Source organism: Hylaeus anthracinus, unplaced genomic scaffold, assembly GCF_026225885.1.
Source record: "Hylaeus anthracinus isolate JK02 unplaced genomic scaffold, UHH_iyHylAnth1.0_haploid 12002, whole genome shotgun sequence".
Taxonomy (NCBI): domain Eukaryota; kingdom Metazoa; phylum Arthropoda; class Insecta; order Hymenoptera; family Colletidae; genus Hylaeus; species Hylaeus anthracinus.
The window spans coordinates 12,588,011-12,610,635 of record NW_026534349.1 but is presented as its reverse complement, the minus strand read 5'-3'; the positions used below and the strand labels follow the sequence as shown (position 1 = coordinate 12,610,635).

The window sequence follows — 22,625 nt, the reverse complement described above, 5'->3', positions numbered from 1 at the left end:
ATAAAAAAATAACAAAAGTAGCTGGAAAGATGTTCTACGGTGGAATATACCACCGATAGGTTAACGAGTGTATACGATTATTAAACGAATTTTCTATAAACAGAACAATGGCCCGTGATGGGTTGACGAATGCGCCCTGTTCGAGATGTGCAAATGTCAAGATTCCTAATCGAAAGTAGGAAGTTGCCTGACCTCCGAGAGGCATCTTTCCTGAGAGTGGATGCCCTCGTGGTTTTTCATTACCACGGATCTCGTCTTGGCAACCAACCGGAAGACCGGGGCGCACAATTGTACCGGGTGGGGGATAAATAAGGAGTAGGTGGCTCGACGAGATGAGGCGAGAAACAAGTCGGAAGTAGGTCAGCGGGACTGTCGGTCGTGAGGGTCCGGGTTCGTTTCTCCTTTCCTCGAGAGCTGCTTGCCATCTCTGGTCGACGAAACAAAACATGCAAGTGCGATTCCTCGTACGATCAAGTGCGCTAAAACAGAAAAATAAGGGATATCACCGGTGGTGGGTATCGCCGATAGCATTTAAAATAATTAACTTCCGGTTCTTCGATCATTCTCATTTATATTTTATACATACATAGATTTCTTTGTATATTTACAAGTAGTTCGTTTCCTCGTCCGTTTTCATTATTTATTTCTGTTACTTTTTTTGGGGGGTAGCGGGGAGGAATATCTAGTCTGCTCGCATATTTCGTCGTTTTCCTCCCGTGGTAACGCTTAAAACTGCTAGTGATTATTTTACACTCAACATCAATAGACACTCAGGTAGAGCTAATAAATTTTTCTAACGATTTGTTAAATTTTCTCTTCGCATCTTCCTCTGCTCTCGCATTCTCTCATTCCGGTTGCACACTCTCCCTATTACTCTCCTTTCTGCTGTATACGCAGACCACGTCTTCGTGTAAAACTCGAGAATGCACACGGATCGGTATGAACCTCGGTAAAATATAGTAGAAATCTCTTCACTTCTTTCTCTCTCGATAAAAAAATATGCGCATCGTATATTTTTTGATTAAACTTAGGTGACCTATGCACGACACCACTATTCAATTTTGTAAGGACGGATCTTCACATTAACGCTAATCAACGTTGCACATCACTGTGTGCCTTTGAAGCATTGGTCTAAGAATAAACTCCCAAAATCTGGCAATTGTTTTCATTTTTTTTTTTAAAACGGCTATCGATTATTTGTTCGTTTAGATATCTTAAACACAATAAATAAACGATAATTACTGTTTCGGGATGTTTAGAATGATTTAAAGCAATGTAAAGCAACATTTTGACCAAACTTTTGGTCTTCAAAGTTATAATTTACACACTATGGTTAAACTTAATATAATATTTCTGATATGTACTGTTACAGAAACAATCGTTAACAAATTACGAATTGGTTATACTTACAGAGATTATTGAAATACACTTTTATTATCCGTTCCTTTTTATTATTTGATATTCTTCAAAGTAATAAAAGAAGTTGACAATACAAGCATCCGGTGTATTCTACTTGTTTTCTGTAACAACACATGCAAAACACAACTGTTCTTTTAAATTTATTCAATTTCATTAGCAGCGAAGATTCAATTTTCACAATCAAAAGAAAATTTTCATGCTTTCACGCTATTACCAAGAACTTAAAACACAACGAAGTCGGTTAAAAATGATACACATCGCAAGATTCTCAATTTTCATAGTACAGTAACGTTTCACATAAGAAACTCGGGATTATGTTCTCATTCGAAAGCAACGTATTTGATCTTAATAAAAAGCCAATAAAGATCTGTGTTCAATGAACAAAAATAATTTCTTTACTCGAATCTCGCATAAAAAAATTATTAACGAATAGCATAAATTACCGTAGACCCGCGTAATAATTTCGAAACATTCTGCAAGTTGAGTTGCATTGTTTGCTGAAAACGTAGTACAGCGGTGTCGTGCGTTCAGGTTGTATCATACAATCCGCTCTGCACCATATTTATCACCAATGGCGGTGTTTATGATCCGGGATCTCGGTCCTCGAATACATGGGACTCCGCTGAGAACCTTCTAATTCGCAAATATATCCCTTCCTCAACAGAGAAGAAAAAGGTTGGGACGAACGTACACAATTCTCGTTTGGTAAAATACAAATGTACAAATGCAACATTTCAAAGACACCGAGAGCTTGGAGAACGCGAAAGAGAGCGAACTATCCCGTGACAAAAATATACCCGAATACTCGCGTGTAAATAATGGACGCAAGAAAAACACGCGACGACGCCGAGAATAAAAATAATCGTAGTAATACTCTTTTCGTTTACTCTACGCAACAGTCTATAAGCCTCTTTCATCTGGATCACATCTGCACGCTTTTCGATCGCACTTCGTCCTAATCGCTATCCTCTATCCCCTAAGCACCTTGTGTGACTGCTTAATATTTAGGACGCTTTCGTTCATTGTCACTCGTTTCGTTCGCTTCAAAACAAGAGCCGACAATCTTCTAACGGATCTCCGGGGAAAATGGGACGATCTCGACGTCCAACGGAAAAGAATTGCTCGATTTCGGCACGACAATGGAGCCTCGACGAGAACGGAGACTCTTTTAGGCTGAGTAATCCGCTTCGAGAACTGTGGCCCGTTTCTCGAGCTTGTCGACGAGGCTCGACTGAGAGCAGCTCGTCGAAACTAATTTTTCTTCAGTTTTGCATATCAATGTTACGTATTACACAATTGTTTAACGAAGAAGATCTGAAAGTAAGGTTGAAAACACTTAAAGAAAGTTAGACAACTGCGTTTACCAAACTATTTTTTAGTGGCCCGTTTCTTGAGCCTATCAACGAGGCTTGTCTGAACTGATTTTTTCTTTATCTTTGTATTGTTATACACTATACAAGTATTTATCGAAGAAGGCGAACGCGAGATCTAAACATTTAAAGAGAATTAAATAAATTGCTTTGACAAACTATTTTTTAGTGACTCGTTTCTTCATCGATGCTCGATGCAACCGAATTTTTGCTTATTTTAGTAATATTGTACATTATACAATCGTTTACCGGAGAAGACCTGGACGCGAGGCCGACACATTTAAAAAGAAGTAAATAAATGCGTTCAACAAACTATGTTTTAGTTTCAAATTGGTTTCACATTCTACAAGCAATCACCTACGGAACAAAACCTTGTTCGAGATTGTATTCTTCATCCATTCGGAGTACCAATCCTCGTCGATTGCGATTAACAATTAATAACGAAACTAACTAATAAAACAGTGCATATTAGAAGGTGCGATTCGTTCAAGTATTACGTGGATACGAATACAATTCGGACGATGAGATCTCTCAAGCATTCGATTCACACTCGAGCGAGACACTGAGATCGGTACTTAAAATATAACAGTATACCTTGAGTATTATCCATTCTTTTGCAAACTGCTCGCTCAACGGCAACGTTGCGGATCGAAATTCGGCTGGAATGTGCGGGTCGCGTCAATAAGATAATTCTCGCCATCGAGTGACAACATTGAAATCTTCGATTTACTTGAAACCAAGTTGGAAAAGCATTCGAGGCCGACAAGAATTGCTCGCAGTTTATAAACATAAATGGCGGATGATTCCGTTACTTGAATATGGTTTTCTTTTTTCTAATAAAATATAAACGCTATGGAGGTTTAGCAAAATGATCTTGCTAAACCTCTTAATACCTTGGTGTCAATATGTCGTCTTTGCGGATTTCCCAAGGAATATCTTGAGCTGAAATTTCGAATTTTACCGAGATTTAATCCGATCTAACACAGCAGAATATTCGCTTAATGCATGAATCGTACGTACATGAATTTATCGTAAAAATGATTGAGAAGTCAGCTGAAAATTGGATGAAAGTAAAAAACTTAAACGCTTTAACTACTAATAGTTCTTTAATAATACGTTTTCGTAAATTACTTGGGAAAAAAGAGAGAAACTGCGTAGCGTGTAGCACGTAACCAAGATCTAGATCAAGAATTGCACGTTTCGAGTGCAACAAAGGAGTGCATGGAGAATATTTTCACCCGTCAATTAGGTAAAAAACACTTAATAAGCTTTCCCTTTATATCGCTTAAAAAAAAAAAAAGTGTATTCTTTTGTTTTTCATGAAATATAATTGTTTTCACTTCCTCGAGTATATGAAATCGTTTGCAGAAAGATAAAACTGGTTTTACAGGAAAACAGATTTTCTCTTTAGCTATTCTAAACTTTAATTTATTGAAAATAAGTGTTTTCATTAAAATAATGAAAATGAAAATAGTGAATTACCCACTATGGATGAGTGGGTTGAAGCGGGTAGATGGATGAGAAGGAAAAGTGGCACCGGTGGTAAAGTTGATGTGTACGTCGATGAAGTCCGACACCGAAGCCGGAGCAGGAAGAGGGTCGAGGCTTCCCTAAAGAGCGATTTTGAAATCAAACAAGATCTCGATCGTGTCGTTAGAGAGAAAATGGTTTCCGATGCCTCAAAGAGAACAACTCCTTATAGTTCGTACCGACTGGATTACCATCAGTCTTCCCATAATCAATTGGGTGGTCCTTCGAGAAGGTTTCGGAGCATCAGTATCGAGCTGAACCACAACCACGACTGCGCGTACACCAATTTTTTACGTCGCGACCGAAACAATACGAGTCACTTCACATTTGTTAGATTGATAATAAAAATACATACGCGTAATAAAAATCAGCTTCATATAAATGGCGTAATAATTGTCACTCGAAAGCGGGAATTATCGTGTCGTATTTCTCAATCCTCGACACGCTATCGCTCTTGCACACCTCTATCTAATTACATGTAATTTACTTAGAGCCTCGACATAGAACCGAAAACTCGTCGTGTAGCCACTGCAAGCGTTTGCTTTATATACACGCCAACGCGTTCCGTGCCCGTCCAAGTCTATGCCTTCGAGAGAATATCTACAACCTTCCATTCCATGTGGAAATAAACCAGAAGAAATGAAATATGGAATACTCGACTCTATCGAAGCTCTAGTGGGAATCTGAAAGCCCACTTGACGCGGAACGCGTCGAACGAAATGATCTTTGGCTTCTATTGCCAATCATTTACGAGACAGAGTTTCTTACGCGCTATCGCCGGGGACAGGGGTTTCTTGTCTCATCCACGAGATCGTTTCTATGTAATCTCCTCCTTCTTACTCTTTTACTTGTGCTATAAATACGCTGTATGTTTGCTACTGTGCTCGAGGGCTGCGAGGACGTCCTGTTTCTGTCTCACGTACAGTCTACCCTTCTTCCAAGGATTCTGCAGCTGGAGGAGCTTAAAGTCGTCCCTGAGACAACGTTCTCTCGCGCCTATCACAGCCACCAAACAGAAGTTTGGCAGCTCGTCGGGCGTATAAATGGGGCCCTCTTGGCCCTTCAGGACCATTGCCATGTTCAGCTGCTTCACAACCAGATTGACGACTTCTCTGGCCGTGGTCCTCGGCGTGACGTGCAATTTCAGGCTGGTTCCAGAGGCCAGGCCGGTCTCGTAGGCCGCGTAAACCTGCAAAGACGGATTCGTTAGAGGTGCAGCGGTCGGGGATGCGTCATGCCAAACAGACAGAGATTTTCTGGTGGAAAATCAGCGTTTGCAGCGACATTCAGCTGGCAGCGACAACGCGTTGTTCGGTGCGTCTGGCTGTTACTCGTGAACGAGGAGTGACATTAATGGGTGTTAGTAGCGGACAAAGAAATCAATGAAAGTCCACTTGCAAATTGACTGGGTAATTTAGGATGAAGTGGTCGTACAACGTTTGAGCTATAACACTTGTTGTTATTGAGATTAAGAACTTGTTGAAAGAACAGTTGCGTAATTTAGGATCTGACATGCTACAAAGAGATTTATACCAGGGCTGGGATTATTACAATTGTTTGATATTCGAGCTTTTCTGTCATATTTCGATTAATTACAAATTAATCGATCAATTTTCAACTGTTATGAGCAATTAGTCTTCTAATGAAATTCTATAAATTTGGAACGACATCAAAGTTAATATATAGTGGTGAAATACAATACTGTAAGTATTTAAATATTACTGTTTAAATATTAAATAAGAGTACAATTTTATTCCATGCATTCGTATTCTTGTTCGGTGAATAAAGTATGTCAATAGTATTTGAATTATATTGAATATGCGTTCTTCAAATATTTGAACGATTGAAATATTTCAATATTCAGATAGATACAATGTGACATGTAGTCTCAGCCCTAGATGATACACGAAAAGCATGATTTGGAAAGCGTATCTGAGCGGAACAAGCGCTGAAACGTAGCGGTTTAGCGGCTTACTCGTGTGTCTGCTACATCGGTCTGCACTAGAAGACCAAGTGAGCTGTTTTTAACTACAATCGGGTTAGACTTGTGTTCCCTATAAGGAAAAACATATTTAAACTTAACGGATCATTCTGGAAGATAACAAGCTTTGCGGTCAGAATTCAAACAAATGCGTTACCCTAAGAAAGCTTGGAAAATATGGAACGAACTCTCATTCAATATAAAGCGATCGAGGCAGTTTGCGTCGCAATGAGTCTCAAGATCGGTATGGGATATATTTATTTGACAACGAAGATGTACATAAATAGAAAATTCGAAATTTTGGTCAATCTCACTTTATACCTCTTAAAATAATTACTATATGTTTCATTGTATTATTTTCAACCTATGCAATGCAACAGACCAACCTTGGGAGTCACTAACTTGTGTTTCTATTAGTCTCGCCTCGTTAAAAAATTCATTATATTAAGGGTACCTAATGGAATGTCGTTTTCTTCCAAATTTTAAAAATATTGTTATCTATTTATATAACCAAGTTAGATATACTAATATTTACTGTGCTTATGGTTAAATTTTGAAAAAGATTAGGTAAACCCTACAAGAATGGAAGGTAAAAATGGCGTAGGTTAGCTCAGGCGAATGTGTAATCATCTGCGGTCCACTTTTATCTAGGTTGAGTAGGGAAAAGATAAATGGATTCTAGAAAGTAATCCATATATGAGAAAACAATGGTTAATATAACAAATTGCTGTTGAGTTTCGTTTAGTTTTATCAACTTCTTTTACTTTTGTTCAGTTACATTCAGTTTGGTCGACCAGGATAACTACCCTTGCCCATTTCAAAACCAGGTCTTCACTCTAAAAAAGTGTAATTACCGATATGGTGAGATTTTACAGGAATTATTCGTTGTAGAGATTGCGAATCCTAATGAAATCATTAGTACTGAATATTATTCGACTCAGTTTTATGAACTAAATATGACTTTGACTTAAAAAAACTCCAAGATTGATTAATTGTGAATGTATTGTTCTGCGGCATGATAAAGATGACAAGACCTTGAAGAGCCATTCACAATGAATCGAGTTAGAAAGTACTTTCTCAGCTACCGTATTTCCCTAATGTTGCACCGTTGCATTGCCAACTTTTCAGACCTATGATACATATTCTCAGTAGCAGAAAGGTTTCCTGCTACGACAACTACTAATATTGCACTTGAAGAATATTTTATTTCGAATCACCCACATTTTACAAAGAGGAATAGAAAGTTTGCCGAATGAAAGATTGTATTGTAGATTAAGGCTGTATTAACTCCTTCAAAAAGTAACATTTTGTAAGGTATCAAAAAACGACATTATTTATAGATACACCTAATATATTACTTCTAGCCTAAATATTCAGCTATGATTAACGTTTGAGAATATCGACAGAAATTACCTGAAGTATGCCAGGCGGCGGTGCTGGCATCATCGTTGCTTCGTCTTTTTCTTCTTCCATCTGGTTCTCCAGTGCTCCGGTCGCCATTGCAGCGACGCTAGCGGTGGGTTTGGAGGATTTCCCTTTGGTGTGGCCAGATTTTAAACAGACTGTCGAGTTGGGTGTCGAGTATTCGTCGCTGCTCAGGGAGTGCAAACTGTCGGAATTGGTGTTACTGACGCTGAGCAAACTCGTCGTGTTCGTCATGGCTGTCGAGACGCTTAAAAGCGATCCGCCGTAAATGATGGGCTTCATACTGAGCAATGGACTGCTACTGGCCGAGGCAGACGTGATCGTTGCTGACCTATTTCGGGGACTTTGTTTATATTTTGCTAAGATCAGAGTGTCCTCGGACTTGGAGGGTGGTAGCCTCGTGTTCTGCAACGGTACCAGATGGTTTGTACTGCTGGCGCTCGTCGCGTTGCTAAGATTGCTGGTGCTGCTTATCGGTATAGAGGACTTTTGAGGCACCGAGCCGGTCGACACGTTAGAGGTGTTGCTGCCTTTGCGAATGTACTGGCCGCTGGGCAACTGTTGCTCACTTTTGCTGAACTCTGTCGTGAGCAGATTCGAGGAGGAGTTGGCCACGTTGGGTCCTGGCCAACTGCCTCGACCTGGACTGGACTTGACGAGTTTCGGATCGCGTGGCGGCAACTGCAGTAAACTCCTTTTCAAACTGTTACTGTTACTGTTGCTTTTGTTCCTGTCGAGACTAAGCAAGTGCTTCATTGAAATTCCAACCGCCTGCGACGTACTCTGTAATTATAATTCGCAAAGTACTTTAAATTCAAGCAACGAGCATAGGAAATATACGGTTAAAATCCGATGGACTCAACTTACGGTTTGCTGCGAAGATCCACGGTCCCTTGCGAACGTGATCACGTCTATTAGCCATCTAGCGCCTTTCCAGACGGTGTTCACTTGCGACTGAAGATCCTGTAACCTGGCCAACTTGTCCTTCGCCACGCTCAACTCCAGAGAGCTGAAGGCTTCCCTGTGGCTGTGTTGAGCTTGGGCTGTATCCAGTTCCAGGATGCAGCTTAACCTCGAGTATCTATTGATTACGTCTTTTTGGTACGTGTTTAAGTGTACCATCTCGAATACTTGGATAGGTAACGACAGAAGATCGCCCCTCTGTAGAAGGATTTCTCTGGTCCCAGGTACGCAGCAGGCGGTTTCTGCTGGAGGTACGGCGATCACGAAGGACACGTCGTGGGTCAGATCAATAACTTCAGCGTCGTAGAGTCGATGGCACAGAGAATCTTCAGGATTGATTTCCATATAATTGAACAATCGTCTCGCGGTGGCAGCAACCAGATCCACGAATAGCTTTTGTTGCTCGGTACCTTGCGACTCGTTCGTTACGTTCTCTTTTTCTTCAGAGTCCTTCACTGAAGTGTCCGATGCGTGGATACGAGTTATCCTTTTCAGATAATCCCACTCTTCGCTGCAATCAAATGAATTTTAAGAAATCAACTCATCGAGCAGTATTTTTGACATGTAAAATATGTCCCTATTATTCCTACTAATTCTTTCCAATCTAAATGAGATTTTGGTTAGTCGCTCTTTGCGTTCCGACGGAAAGTATAGACTGATTAATTTGAGAAAATATTATCTACAATTATTATTATATAGAGTGTTTCTTAATATGTATGCGCCTTTTAACTTGGAAACTGTGACTTCGTTATCGAGATATAAGCAGTTAAGAAACACCCTGTATATGTTAGGAATTTTATCACTCAGGAAAGACAGCAAAGAAACCTTTCAAAAGAAACTAGAATTTTTACAAGGAATGTAGTTTACAACAAAATTTTGTAAAGATTCTACTGTAAATAAATAGAAGTACAATTTTTTATTTTTATTATAATCATTCAATATGTGTGACGGGATAATATTCTAATACATAAATAATTTATTTGAAGTTTAACGAAAAACTAGCGCAATTACCAATGCATACAATTAGTACAAGGATCTTAGTAATCGGTAAAAATCTATATTATTAAATAAACATAAAATTATGAAACTCATTGTCTTATAAGACGGCACTTACGCGGAAACGTGCGGATTGTCACGAATCTTGCAATGAGGTAAGACATTGGGTGCTTTCGCGGGTACCACAACCTGGATGAGATCTACGCTACTCTGCATCTTCAGGTAGCCAAGATACAATCCCTTTGACAGTTTAATACTGCTGACTTGATGATAGGTCATTTGTTCTTGTATGCTGGCTATTAAGATGTCCGCCACGTTGCTGTCCTCGTGGGTTATGACCTTCTTCGTGACTTTACTGAGTGGCAACCATCTGCTGTTCAATACCGAGATCAATTTTGGAGATTTAATGTAATTCACCGTAGAGAAAACTAGGGTCCCTTGGATGTCTCTGACCGGTTTATGGTATAATTGCCCCAGGTCTTGTATGCACAGTGCTGCCTGTAATCAACATCGTTTTGGGAATTATTCGATTGACGCGCGAGGTTGCACGACAAGCTATTCAAGAATAGTAGAAAGATAAATCTGAACGATGGAAAGTTTATTTTCGCAATAAAAAGACAAACCTGCATTTGTGCAGCAGCCTGCAGCAGCTTTATCCTGAAGTGATTCGTAGAGCTGCTATGACTTTTCTCCATGTCTTGACGAAGTGTCTTGACGTCGTCCCAAGTGCAGGCCACTTTCATGAGCCAATGGAAGTCGTTGTAAATACAGCTTGGGTAAGTCTCATCGACTTCGATCACCGGTAGGAAATCCTCGTTTGTCACGAGCACCTTATCCTCGTGATAGAGCAGACAGGCAAGAAAGACGCCCCGCCTCAGATTCTTTTGGAATTTACTCGTAGCCGTGAACAGCTGTTTTATCGTAGTTTTCTTCCTGTGATTGCGTCTCTGCACCGCTGGTGTTTCTTGAGTGTACTCTGGTCGCCTTATATCGGTGAACAGAGTATTCAGTTGCTCCAATCGGCCAGCAAACCTTGGCAACCTGCCATCGATGTCCCTCCAACCTGGAACGATGATTTGAAGGACACTTCAAATTTCAGGGGTCCAGCAGTGAATTTAATTCGACACGACTACTTAGCCTATGGATGCTACGAACTCCAAACTTAATTCTTCTTGAAATACAAATGATAAAATTAAAAGAAACAGTTTTAGTTCGTTCAAATTTATGATTATATCGATCTCTTAGGAATAAAGATGTACATTAGTTAGTAATTTGTGCAATCTCTGTATCAACCTATCAACAAATAATTTTTTACTAAATGAATATTAATAAAAAAACGTTTTAGATCAACCGTTCGGATTACACATAGAAAAATACATGCCGCAATAATCGACTCAGGAGATCGAGGTTTGATTGAAATCAGAGTTCAAGAATTAAAGAAATAATTAGATATTTCTGTTCGTAACAGAATCATAACGGTTTGCTTTGTTAAACATAAGAAACGATCAAATCAGACAAAAAACAATTGAACTATGTAGGGCGTGTATTCTTTAGAATGTAATGTTAGATTGAGCACGACTTAAGGACTGTTATTTAAATTTTAGGGGAAAAAAGTAATAAGAAGATCTAAGTATCTAGATTATATTACCACAGTTTATATATCATTCTAATAGTTTGATTTTCATTCATGATGGACTTCTATTCCGAACATCAATTCTGTTAACTTTATTCGGCATATAAATCTTCTATCGATTCAAATATAACAAAAAGATCTAATATTTTCTAATAATATTCTACGATAACCGTACTGCTGGGTGTGACGTGAGCAGGTGTCGAGCTCCTGAACCTGCTGTAGCCCTTCAGATTTCCAGCAGCAGCTCGAAAGTGGTATTTCTGTCCTTGGATCAGATCGTCGATTCTGCACTCCCTCTGCTTCATGTCTAGAACTTCTCTATCCCCGCAGATCACGGAGAAGTCCTCTTTGACGCTCCACTGGACTTTGAACTTCGTGCAGATGGGCGAGTCGTGAGAATCTGGCTCCTGGAATCTCACTGTCACAGAATTCGTCCCCGTAACGTCGACTGCGACCAGGAACGGTATGTCTGGTGGTCCTGACAAGAAGAGGACGTTAATTAAACGTAAATTAAGTTACCGTATTAACCCTTTGAGTGCCACAGGAAATATTTATACATATCCGAGAAATGCCAGACAATTTTAAGCAAAGATTCATGATTGTAAACAAAAATGTACATGCTCTTAATATCTGTAATGCTGTGAATACTCTTAAATATCAAAATAAACTAAATTTACCTACCATCCAATATTTGAACACGAACGTTTTGATATTGGTGTTATTTTCGTAAAGCGAAATTGACTTTTCAACGAGTTCTTGGCCCTTTTCGCAAGCGTACGGAGGACCGATATATCGCTCCTTGGCACTCAAAGGGTTAAACGAGAAGATTGTGTGAGTTTACTGGGCATTATGTGGTATCATGAATTAATATAAAAAGTTCTTATAAATTTATGAAGAGTATAGAAGGTTTGTCGGGAGTTATAGTAAAAGATTAACACACATTCAGGTTAAATACTTTTGTATGTACCTGATGAGAGCTCTGACGGCGGTCGGAAGATAATTAGAAGCTTAGTTTTGGATATTTCAATACTTTCTAAATTATTATATTATTTTATAAAAAATTCTCGAAGTAAGTGACATATAGAAATGAAATAAACGACGAAAAAAATTGACGGTGCAATCATTTGCTAGCCTTTTTTGCAATTGTCAAGTGTTCCTGTCTAATAGACCATTTTAGGATGACAACAATCACTCAATATCAAAACAGATTTATGTGGAACACTATAATTATAGTGATCCTTGAACCAGGCTGGCAACTTTGCTTGAAACATCAACTTCGACTGTTTAAATTTTTATTCGATAACTGAGAATGAGGATTTATTTATCCTAAACATTTTTTGATTATGATATTACAGTCGAATGCCCGTCATAAGCCTGGCCCTAATAAGCCTCTTCCCCTCAATCAGCAGTTGCTGAGTCGAAACGACTTCCCCCACTTAATCACTCTTTTACGTTTTGTGCCAGGCTACCCCGTACAATGCGTTAAAACTGTCAAAATTATAAACTAAGTACATACAGGAAAGCAATTATGATTTGTTAAATAAAATGTAACTTGCAAAATGTAAAATGCAACTTAACGAGAAGACGTTGAAAGCAAATTCCAAGTAATCTATACGAGTATGCACGAAGATAAAATATATTATTACTGTTATTATTAACCCTTTGCACTCGAGGCCTTTTTTTCTGGTATCTACCGATACCTAAGCTATCTAGATTTGAGAATAAAGTCACCTTTACCTCGCCGACGATCATTTTATCGACACTTTGAGCTCCAAAGAAATTAAACGTAATTACACGTAAAAATCAAAAAGCCGAAAATCCATTACCGATTATAAATATTCAATTGCAAACGAGTAACTGCCAGCTAACGATGCTTTTCATCTTGCTATTTTAAGTATTATTTTATACCTCTTGCAACTAATAATAATTGATAAGAAATAGTCGAAAACACTATTGAAATAATTTATTCTACCATTAACTTGCAAATAAATATCAGACTTCAAACAAATTGGAGTTACTTTAATAAAAATTCTGAAAGAAACATTAGGTATTGTAGATTTACTGCGTGAAACCAAATGGTGACTGAGAATCACCTCTCGAGTGCAAAGGGTTAATTAACAATAGAAAGAAGAACACAAAATAATACAGGAAGATTACAGTATATACTTTGCGGCAAATAATTGAATCGATACTAAATGTAAATATAACGTTTGAAATGAAGGAAAAAATGAACAAGCTTACGAGAGGTAGTCGGGCGACAAAAGTAACTGCGCGGTAGTGGTGACGCTGAAATTCTGAACAAAATTCCTCCTACGTCCCCTAGAGTCTAGGGCCTAGACCAGGCTTGTAACGGGTACTCGACTGTACGAAGTTTATTCATCTGAACTATGTTGAATCTCGACGTTGAGATATCGATGCTTCCGGAATACTCACTCGCTTGATCAAACCCGAGCAACATTTTCCTGAGAGCTCTCGCTCTCCTTTCCCACAAAGCCAGTTGCTTGTCTTCAGTGCTACCGCCGCATCCCGTGAGATTGTTGTGCTGCGACGAAAAACTCGATCTATGGCTGCTCGGTGGCTCTAAAAGGGTGGTCCCGGCGCTACCGGAAGTACTTCCGCCAAGTTCCTGGACCCTGTGCTCCGCTTCCGACAGCAACGAGGCCAAATGGCTACCCAAGGATTCCGGAGATTTGACTGTGCGAATAAGGACCAAATTCGTAGTAAAAATGTATTATTGTTAATAATAATGATCTTAGTAATTAATATAAACGTAGAGGAAGCGGTCCAAAAACGGGTTAGAGTCTAAATCAGTCTTGGCCAACACGCAGCTCGCCTGGTGATTTTGAGTTTCTATCGAAACTTCTGTTTCTCGTTGTATATGTATACAAAAATATCGAATGAATGAAAATTCGCATGTGCCATTGCTATAATACGAACTCCAGTTCTACAGGGTGTCTACGTATAAGTTCGGACATACGCAGGCTGTCAATTCTACAACAAATTTCCAACAAAAAATTACTCTTGGACATTTTCTTTGTGTCGCCTTATTCTCGAGAATTTTCACTTTTAATATTTTTTATGCGTTTGCGACTCGACACTCTTTAAACGGCCATAACTCCGCCAAATTACAGTGCAAATCTAAAACTAAGCACACCGTTCGAAAGAGCGTTAATGAATCGGTTTCAACAGGCAACCATCAGTAACGTTCATTTGTAATTTGAATACAGTTACGTAATAAATGAATAAAGAAACGATCCTCACATTTTTGCTCTTAGTAATAGAGGAGAGTGGAACAATGACATCGAGCGGTATTTTGTACATGTATTATATTTTTAACATAACGTTAATGTTATTTTTTTAACCTATATGTTTACCTAAAGTGCGGCCCATTTGAGTTGGCCAGGCCTGGTCTACATACAGGTGAAAATGGGTTAAAGGGGGTTGCGTGCAGTCGCGAGAATGGCACGAAACAAAACAGCAAATTATTTGAAGAAATGATTAAATAATAAATATTTGCCACCTAGTACCTAGTTTTAAAAGGTATTTGCTAGAATTTATTATCGCCAACGACAGGAATTGTTTTTAAACTGCCAGAATGTGGGCTTGTTACGTAGCAATATAATCATTCAGAGACGAGCGAACTTTCACGTAGCAAATGTTATGAAAGCAAGGGTCGATTTAATACAGAACGGAACATTCGCGAAGAATACATGTAGTCGGTCCAATCGTGTCATACAAATCAGCATGGCTTGTGAGGAGAACGGAGAATCGCGGAAAAATCCTCGACAGGGATCCTCTCTCAGTTAATTGGACCGATTCAGTCGATCCTATGTTTATGAATGCAAAATTCACCGGCGAATTGCATCCGGGACGGCTGGTTACACCGCAATCGTTCCGCCACAATTCTGTCCACGGCAGATATCGATTTCCACTTTCAATCGAGCCGTATAATTTCCTCACGGATCAATTTACAACTTTCCACATGCTTCCGTGGGTGCTAAAACATTAGCACGTTATCGATGCCGTACAGAAGTCTCTCTTGGAATATTACATAATATTATTAACCTGTTGATTGCGAAGAGCGTATACCGCTTATATGCCATCGAGAAGTAGGCTCAAATAGCTTGGTTGACCAAAGAAAGCCAATGTATATACAAGATGTTCGGTAACTGGTGGTGCAAGCGAAAAGGGAGCGATTATACATGAAAAAATAACTCGAAAATATAGAATAAAAATTCTTCGTGCGAGGCTTTGTTTTCGAGTAAATTGACTTCGAATTTTCTTGATTTCACTTGATTATGCCTCGTTATAACGAATCTTACTGTAGATAATTGCCTCGATTGAAGTTACGTTGTTAAATACTTCCAATGGCACGGAAGTGTTTTCTACTACTATCATTACTTAAACCAATCGAATACGTTAGAAAGCGTTCATAGAAAAATTAGAATGTTAAATAGAAATTAAATTGGATTGATTAATGAATGACGAAACGAAATTTTATGATATTTACAGTTTATTCGTTCGACGTTTAGTTTCAAAAATGAAAATTGAATACTTAAAAGACCCCTTTCCCGAAATTCAATTCGATTTTAAAATATAAATCGTTGTAACTTGTTGACTGCGAAGGCCGAATGAACTTTTTTACAGACACGTAAAAATCAAAAAGCCGAAAATCCATTATCGATTATAAATATTCAATTGTAAACGAGTAACTGCCAGCTAACGATGCTTTTCATCTTGTTATTTTAAGTATTATTTTATACCTCTTGCAACTAATAATAACTGATGAGAAATAGTCGAAAACGCTATTAAAATAATTTATTCTACCATTAACTTGCAAATAAATATCAGACTTCAAACAAATCGGAATTACTTTAATAAAAATTCTTACAGCTTGAACATTAAAATTTTACAAGCTTAAAGTCATTATCCATAATTATATTATAATGAGGATGATTAAACTAATTATACTGTGTCTTAATTAACAAGAAACAAAGGGGAACACTATTTTCCAAGCCGAGGAAGAAAAAGAATTTTTAATTTCGCGTTAAACAGTATTTATTCCCAGTTTCGACAAAAATCATACTTTTATTTCAAGAGACTTCAACGCCAACATAAATCATGACTGTTACGAGCATCGTTAAATCGTTAAAGTCTCCAGAAACGTGTGGAGAATTTAACTCTCGCAAGTACGTACATAAAATTTGTTAAGTGCAAAATCACGGCGGAAAATTACTATTAAACGCGCGAGCAGTAATTTGTCTATCGTAATTAAACATTTTAATACCTAAAAGTTACTTTTGTATGCCCGTTAAATCATCTACCTTCAAATCTAACGAACATAGTCAGAAATTGATTAACGAAACCGACACTTGTAGTTTCGAATAATCGGATAAAATTTTCGTTGAGAATTTAATGAGGAGATTACATTCCGGGCGCTTAATATACCATATCCACGAGCTTAAAAGCTTCGTCTCGCGGCAAGGATAGTAATTCTAATTGCATCGGTTGCGAAATTATCGCAGTTGCGTTTCGTTACAGCATGGACACGAGCATCGACGATCGACGTTGCATCGACTCAAAATTTCCAATCACTCTCATCGAACTACCGTTGGACAAATCATCCTCGGTACGCTGCGTTCATTAATTGCTAGCATGATAAATATTCGAAGCCTCGTTAGTCGGTAAATAATCAATATTTTTTCTTAAATTGTACGTTACGTTCATAAGTACATAATTGAGAAATGGTTTGCGAGTAAAACTAATAAATAGGAAACCTCAGTCTAGTACAAGCAAATTTTTGTTTATCTTTGAATTCGATTTTTTAGGCCATCTTCAAAAGTAAAAATATTATGATAATACTTGGTGCATTGTGTGCCTACTTTTTGTGTTTCTAAAAGAAACAGGTTTAAAGATATTTCAAAATTAAATAAATAATTCGACATTGTATTGCTACGTATTTTATGTATCTAATACAAGCATAACTTAAGATATTTAATTAACAATGTCTGTTAGCGTTCTCTACAATAATAATCCATTTAATACATGGATATACAATAAAGCTTACTTAAGTATAAAAAAGAACATACTTCGTGATACGGTACAAAAACTAATAAACTGAATAATAACTGAGAATCATTTCATCTTGTCAACAGTATATTTCTTAAAAATGTGATATAAATAAACACGTAGCAAACAGTTTATCTAACAAAGTCGTAGTTTAATAAAAAGTTATTTATTAGAAATAATGTAATATGATAATGTCATACTAACGTACTATTGTTATATTACATGTGACATTTGATGTTTTCAAATAAATGTTTCATTATGAATATGCACATAGATGAACTTTACACATGTACGTATTTATAACGAAAAATTGATTTGCAACCATCAAGCCTATCACCTAATTTAGACAAATTTCTTCAATAGACATAGACAGTGATGCGGGCGAGACGAGATTAAATCTAAGACGAGATAAATCTAAGACGACTAAAACTTCTGCTCCCAAGTTTTAAAAGCAGAATGATATTAAACTGCTAAAGATCGTCACCCCAATATAATATTCATATCGTACAGAGTATAGGTACCGATGTCAAAGGGTAAAAGTGACAGGAGTGAACGAAGACTAAACGAAACGCGAGATTCGGTTTTTTTATTTTTACTTTTCTCGCTTTATTTTTGCCGCGCCCGTGGTCGAAGCGCAATAAAGCTCGACGGCATTTTTATTACACGCTGCGGAATCCTAATTGGAATCCCAACCCGTTCGACTATTTTCCCTTTCCCCTCTCCCGTCCTCATCCCAGCGTTTTTCCATCTACCAAACCTCGTCCAATTGTTACAGAAAAATCACGCAGAATGAGACTGAAATGCGAGCGAATTGATCCTGTGGCATTGCTTACACTTTAAATTTCGACGCGATTTTTCCCCGCGAAATTTATTGAAAATTCCACACTGTAACATCGTCGCAGCAATTTATTCTGCAACGCACAGTAAGGCAGAATCCTCTAACACAGGCTGAAACTAAAGATAGTTTTCAGATATTCATGAAATTCAATGTATTAAGTTGTCTCAAAAGTTTCTTTTATCTGATTTAAACTCAGCTGTTTTGTCTGGCAGTGTCTATATAGAGAAGTTTAAAAATAATTCTTCTTAATGGAAATTATGAAATGACGACGTTTATATTTTCACACTGTTAGCGTTTTGTTATGATTATTAATCTATAATTTTTTCGGATTTTTGGAAGTAGTGGAACGATGTTGGAAAAATCAAAAATCGATATTTGTTTATAGTATTACCTTAATTTTTTCAGACGACCATGTTCATATTGTGACAGTTTTAATAGCTTATTGTCGTTATCAATATATAATTTGTTCAGATTTTTTGTAGAGGAGTATCACATACAACAAAATTATAAATCGATATTTTCTAACTTTTCGTGCGCAAAGGTGTAATATATTCGGGTACTTGATATTTTTACTGACATTGAATGGCCCAGGGTCCACTTTTGACCCCCTTATCCGGCTATAACTTTTAATAACTTCACCGTATACTAGTTGGTCACATTGAATTCGCCAGCTTATATTTTGAAAGTGAAATATCAGATTCATGATCTGCAGTTTCCAAAACTCTCATGTATTAACGTTCATGCAAATTTAATAGCTTGTATAGTATACAAGTCATCCATTTCAGGTTCCTCGTGTTCAATTTTGAAAAATTGATATCAAATTCTTGACCTGTTACTAGAAAACAGAAAAGTAAAGAAGACTTTCAAGTACGTTGTAGTCGAATACACTTAACTTTCAGAATTTTTTCTTATATTTCTTTTTTTTTTTTGTTTTTTTGGTAGCATTTTGAATGTTTGGTCCACTGGGTGACAAAAGCAATAAAAAATTTGCCGTTGTTCGGGACCATTTGTCGAGTTAAACGTTTCCTCTGCGCATTTTGCAGACTTTCTGCACGCGACAAATTTGCGTGGCTATTGTTTGGCAAAACGATGGTCGCGAACAGGAGAGAAAAAAAAGAACGTGTTGTCTCGCGTCAAAGCTTGTCACCGGAACGTGTGAACCATTGTTACAAACCGACAAATATTTTCTGAGTATTCACGAAAACTTGATTGAACCAGGTGACTGTAAAATAAGAAGGAAAAACAGATTGAAAGTCTCTGCAGGTGAAACCTGTTCAAAACAAACAGAAAATCTAGTTTTCGGTGATTCCTGTTGTCATGCGACAAAACTGGAACAGTCAGTGGGATTGTATTTTGTTGCGAACTCTAAGATCAAATTCTGTTCTTTTATTTCGTTCTTCGTCGTTATTTCACTGCGTGACAATTTTCTGGGTTCCAAACAAAATTCAATTTGCAATTGAATTCGCGAATGCTTGCGCTGAATATAAAATACATGCTTGCGGCTGTTGAGCATTCACTAAATATATTATATTTTCTACCCTGGCATGGGCTGTTCTAAATAAAAGAGATACGCAATAATTGACGTAAAGGTCTGAATTCTGTATGAATAAGTAGGAGCATACTTTTCAGAACCAGAATTGCAATATTCGAATAATATCTGTGGACTCATTACAATCAGTAGATAAACGATACAATAGGCAACTTCCTCGTTCTTTGATTTTTCTGTTTAGCAATGATTGTTATTTGACTAAGAAAATAAAAAAAAAGGAAAACTAAAATACATGTTATTCGGCCGCACCCTGTAGTGAAGCATATAATTATTCCTTGTAGAAGCAAATTCACGAGAAAACAAATCATAAACAGTTATGAACAATTATGAAAAATTAATTTTGACTAGTTGCTACTACTTATTACCTAAGAAGAGCCACATCAGGGTGAGAAACGTTACACATATATGTAACATTCACGTTTATTGCATATTGATCACGCATATGCATATTGAGCATTATATGTGTACAAATATTAATATATCAAGGCTTTCCCAAAAGGGGTTGTAGGACTTTCTTTTTGTATAAAATACAACTGGTATGGGATATATCTATACACACCATTTTTTATTTTAAATGAAAGTAAATACGATTCTAATTAAATTTGTACAGCAATTATATGTGTAGAAATATTAACATATCAAGGCTTTCCCAAAAGGGGTTGTAGGACTTTCTTTTTGTATAAAATACAACTGGTATGGGATATATCTATACACACCATTTTTTATTTTAAATGGAAGTAAATACGATTCTAATTAAATTTGAAGAATGGCGTCGTTTAAGTGTCCACTACGGTTACGCTGACAAACGTAATTTGTTATTAAAAAACAAAATTCGAAATCCCAGTGTGGAAAGCTTTTTGTAATGCTCAATAGATATAAGCATGAATTTCACGTATTTTAGATACGTGTTCAGTAGCTTTCTGAATACTTACATTGGTTACCTTCCTGTGCGCCGAAAGCGACCAGCATTTTTGCAAGAGGCCTATTGTTGCTGAGGACCGCGACATCCAGAGCTGACAAACCGTCGCTGTTTACACTGAAAGATTTAAAATCAGACGGGCATTAGTTACAGAAAACAATTAATCGTGCAATTTAAGGGAGTATTTTCATTTTGAACTTTGAAAGAATTGATTTTTACAAAATTGTATTTTTAGAAGCATTAGATCGTTTAAAAATGTCTTGCAAAAGGATTTTTCGAAATTTGAAAAAATTTACGAAAGTATAGAAGCTTTTGTTAAACAGTACACGAAGCACATTTCAAATAAAATAAGTATCATCAATCAACTAATCTACTCAATCTATTAATTTATGAATTTATAGATTATTCTTGCTATTTTTTAAATACTGTTTCTGTACTTGTATTAATGTGATAGCATGTTTTTCATTTAACTACACGTAAATTTGTTATACATAGAAATTGTTCTAACTTTCGAACGGCTTCGTAGAACGACTCCAAATTTGTTTAGAGACCTCGGCAAACAAGTTAAAATAATCTAGAATTTTTTAATAAATACTGACTACTTTAATATATCTCCTAAACGCCCTTAATGCCATGGGAAAGTCTTGTTTCAATATTCCTTATCATTTCAACGCAAACAATTCTCGAAAATCGATTACTTTTCCGTCGTCCATACCAGAACACCCAATGAAAACTGTAACGAATTATTCCCAACTTTGTTCTCCAGCTATCCATCTATTTACTGAAATCCTCTAAATCGTGTCGCACTTGTCGTCCACGGCAAAGAAAATTCTAGACGACACCGCGGGTCTCCTGGTCGGAAAACAAACGATTGCGCTCATTTCCGTGCGGTAATCACGCCAATTTCAACCTCGGATAAACGCGCTTTTGCGAGCTGCCATTAGTAAACCGGGACAAAGAGAGAAGTGGATAAACGGATTATCGCTGCAGCGAATGAACATTCAGCGACGAATAGGATGCACGTGCAACGATTGCGCCGCGAACGACGATTCAGTGAGATCCGAAATCGAGTCGATGTTTGATGCCATCGATACACTCGCCTACTTTGATCTCGAATGTGATCTGCCGAGACGCAGTTCCAGTTAGCTTCCCTGGACGTCGTTTCTAGAGATCAAAAGCGCGTAATTTGTCCGGCGAAATTGCTTCGATAGAAACTTCGAACGAATTTTTTTCTCGACGCCTAGGTGGACAACCGTTCGGATGGACGCTTCTATTCGCGATGAACGTTTAACTTTTGCAAAGTTCTATTTGAAATTGCGAACGTACAATTATGATTTGTATTTATAATACTTTGTAGTACTCGTAGTATACAGCAATTACTTTCTGAACGATTAAAAATATAAAATGTTTTAGATAATTATTTGAGCTTGAGATAGATTTAGAAGAGTTTTCCGAAGTTCAAGTTCAAATTTTTAAACTGAACCCTATATTATGTATCGTATATCCTTGTAGTAAATAAATAAGAAAATATTTCTGTAAAATTTGAACTCTTAATTTCAATATTAACACGTGCCCCAAACCTTCGAAAAGTTTCAATGGGAATACATGGATTGTTTTCAATCGTTTACGTTTTTTTTATAATTTTGATAAAAATTGATGAAATGATTTGAAATTTGGTGGTTATTACTTATAGTAACAGGGACAAGCTCTAAAACTTTCAAGTTTTTATCTTAATTACTTCTTTATATATCACTCCAGTAAATATGAAGCTATTTCCTTAATACATTTTTCTAATATTATTTTAAATGTCTCAAGTATGAACTTATTTATTATTTTATACAAATGTTCCATAAACAAAAATTATTTTGCAAGTAATTATTTTGCAAGAAATTTTTAGGGGTTCTTCCTATTATTATCAATAATAACTCTGGGA

The 22,625-nt window shown here is 37.2% G+C and overlaps 1 protein-coding gene and 1 long non-coding RNA gene across 13 annotated transcripts in view; one reads left to right on the top strand and one right to left on the bottom strand.

Annotated features, from left to right (window-relative positions):
- The window catches only part of LOC128891891 (uncharacterized), a 2,768-nt gene extending 1,507 nt beyond the window's left edge, over positions 1 to 1,261 (top strand). Inside the window, exon 2 of the long non-coding RNA XR_008460948.1 lies at positions 60 to 1,261. This is a non-coding gene — a long non-coding RNA (uncharacterized LOC128891891). The remainder of the gene's footprint in view (positions 1 to 59) is intronic.
- Positions 1,262 to 3,264: 2,003 nt separating this feature from the next.
- LOC128891842 (ankyrin repeat and fibronectin type-III domain-containing protein 1) overlaps positions 3,265 to 22,625 on the bottom strand; it is a 201,110-nt gene continuing 181,749 nt past the window's right edge. For 11 of the 12 annotated variants that reach the window (XM_054151698.1, XM_054151697.1, XM_054151699.1 and 8 more), the window contains 8 exons: positions 20,706 to 20,809; positions 13,751 to 14,011; positions 11,493 to 11,795; positions 10,308 to 10,747; positions 9,803 to 10,182; positions 8,593 to 9,199; positions 7,714 to 8,508; positions 3,265 to 5,508 (listed from right to left, as the gene is read on the bottom strand). In XM_054151698.1, the coding sequence (XP_054007673.1) occupies positions 5,173 to 5,508; positions 7,714 to 8,508; positions 8,593 to 9,199; positions 9,803 to 10,182; positions 10,308 to 10,747; positions 11,493 to 11,795; positions 13,751 to 14,011; positions 20,706 to 20,809 (3,226 nt within the window). In that variant the 3' untranslated portion in view covers positions 3,265 to 5,172. Of the gene's footprint in view, positions 5,509 to 6,294; positions 6,374 to 7,713; positions 8,509 to 8,592; positions 9,200 to 9,802; positions 10,183 to 10,307; positions 10,748 to 11,492; positions 11,796 to 13,750; positions 14,012 to 20,705; positions 20,810 to 22,625 lie in introns of all 12 variants that reach the window. The other variant, XR_008460929.1, reaches the window with a different exon arrangement.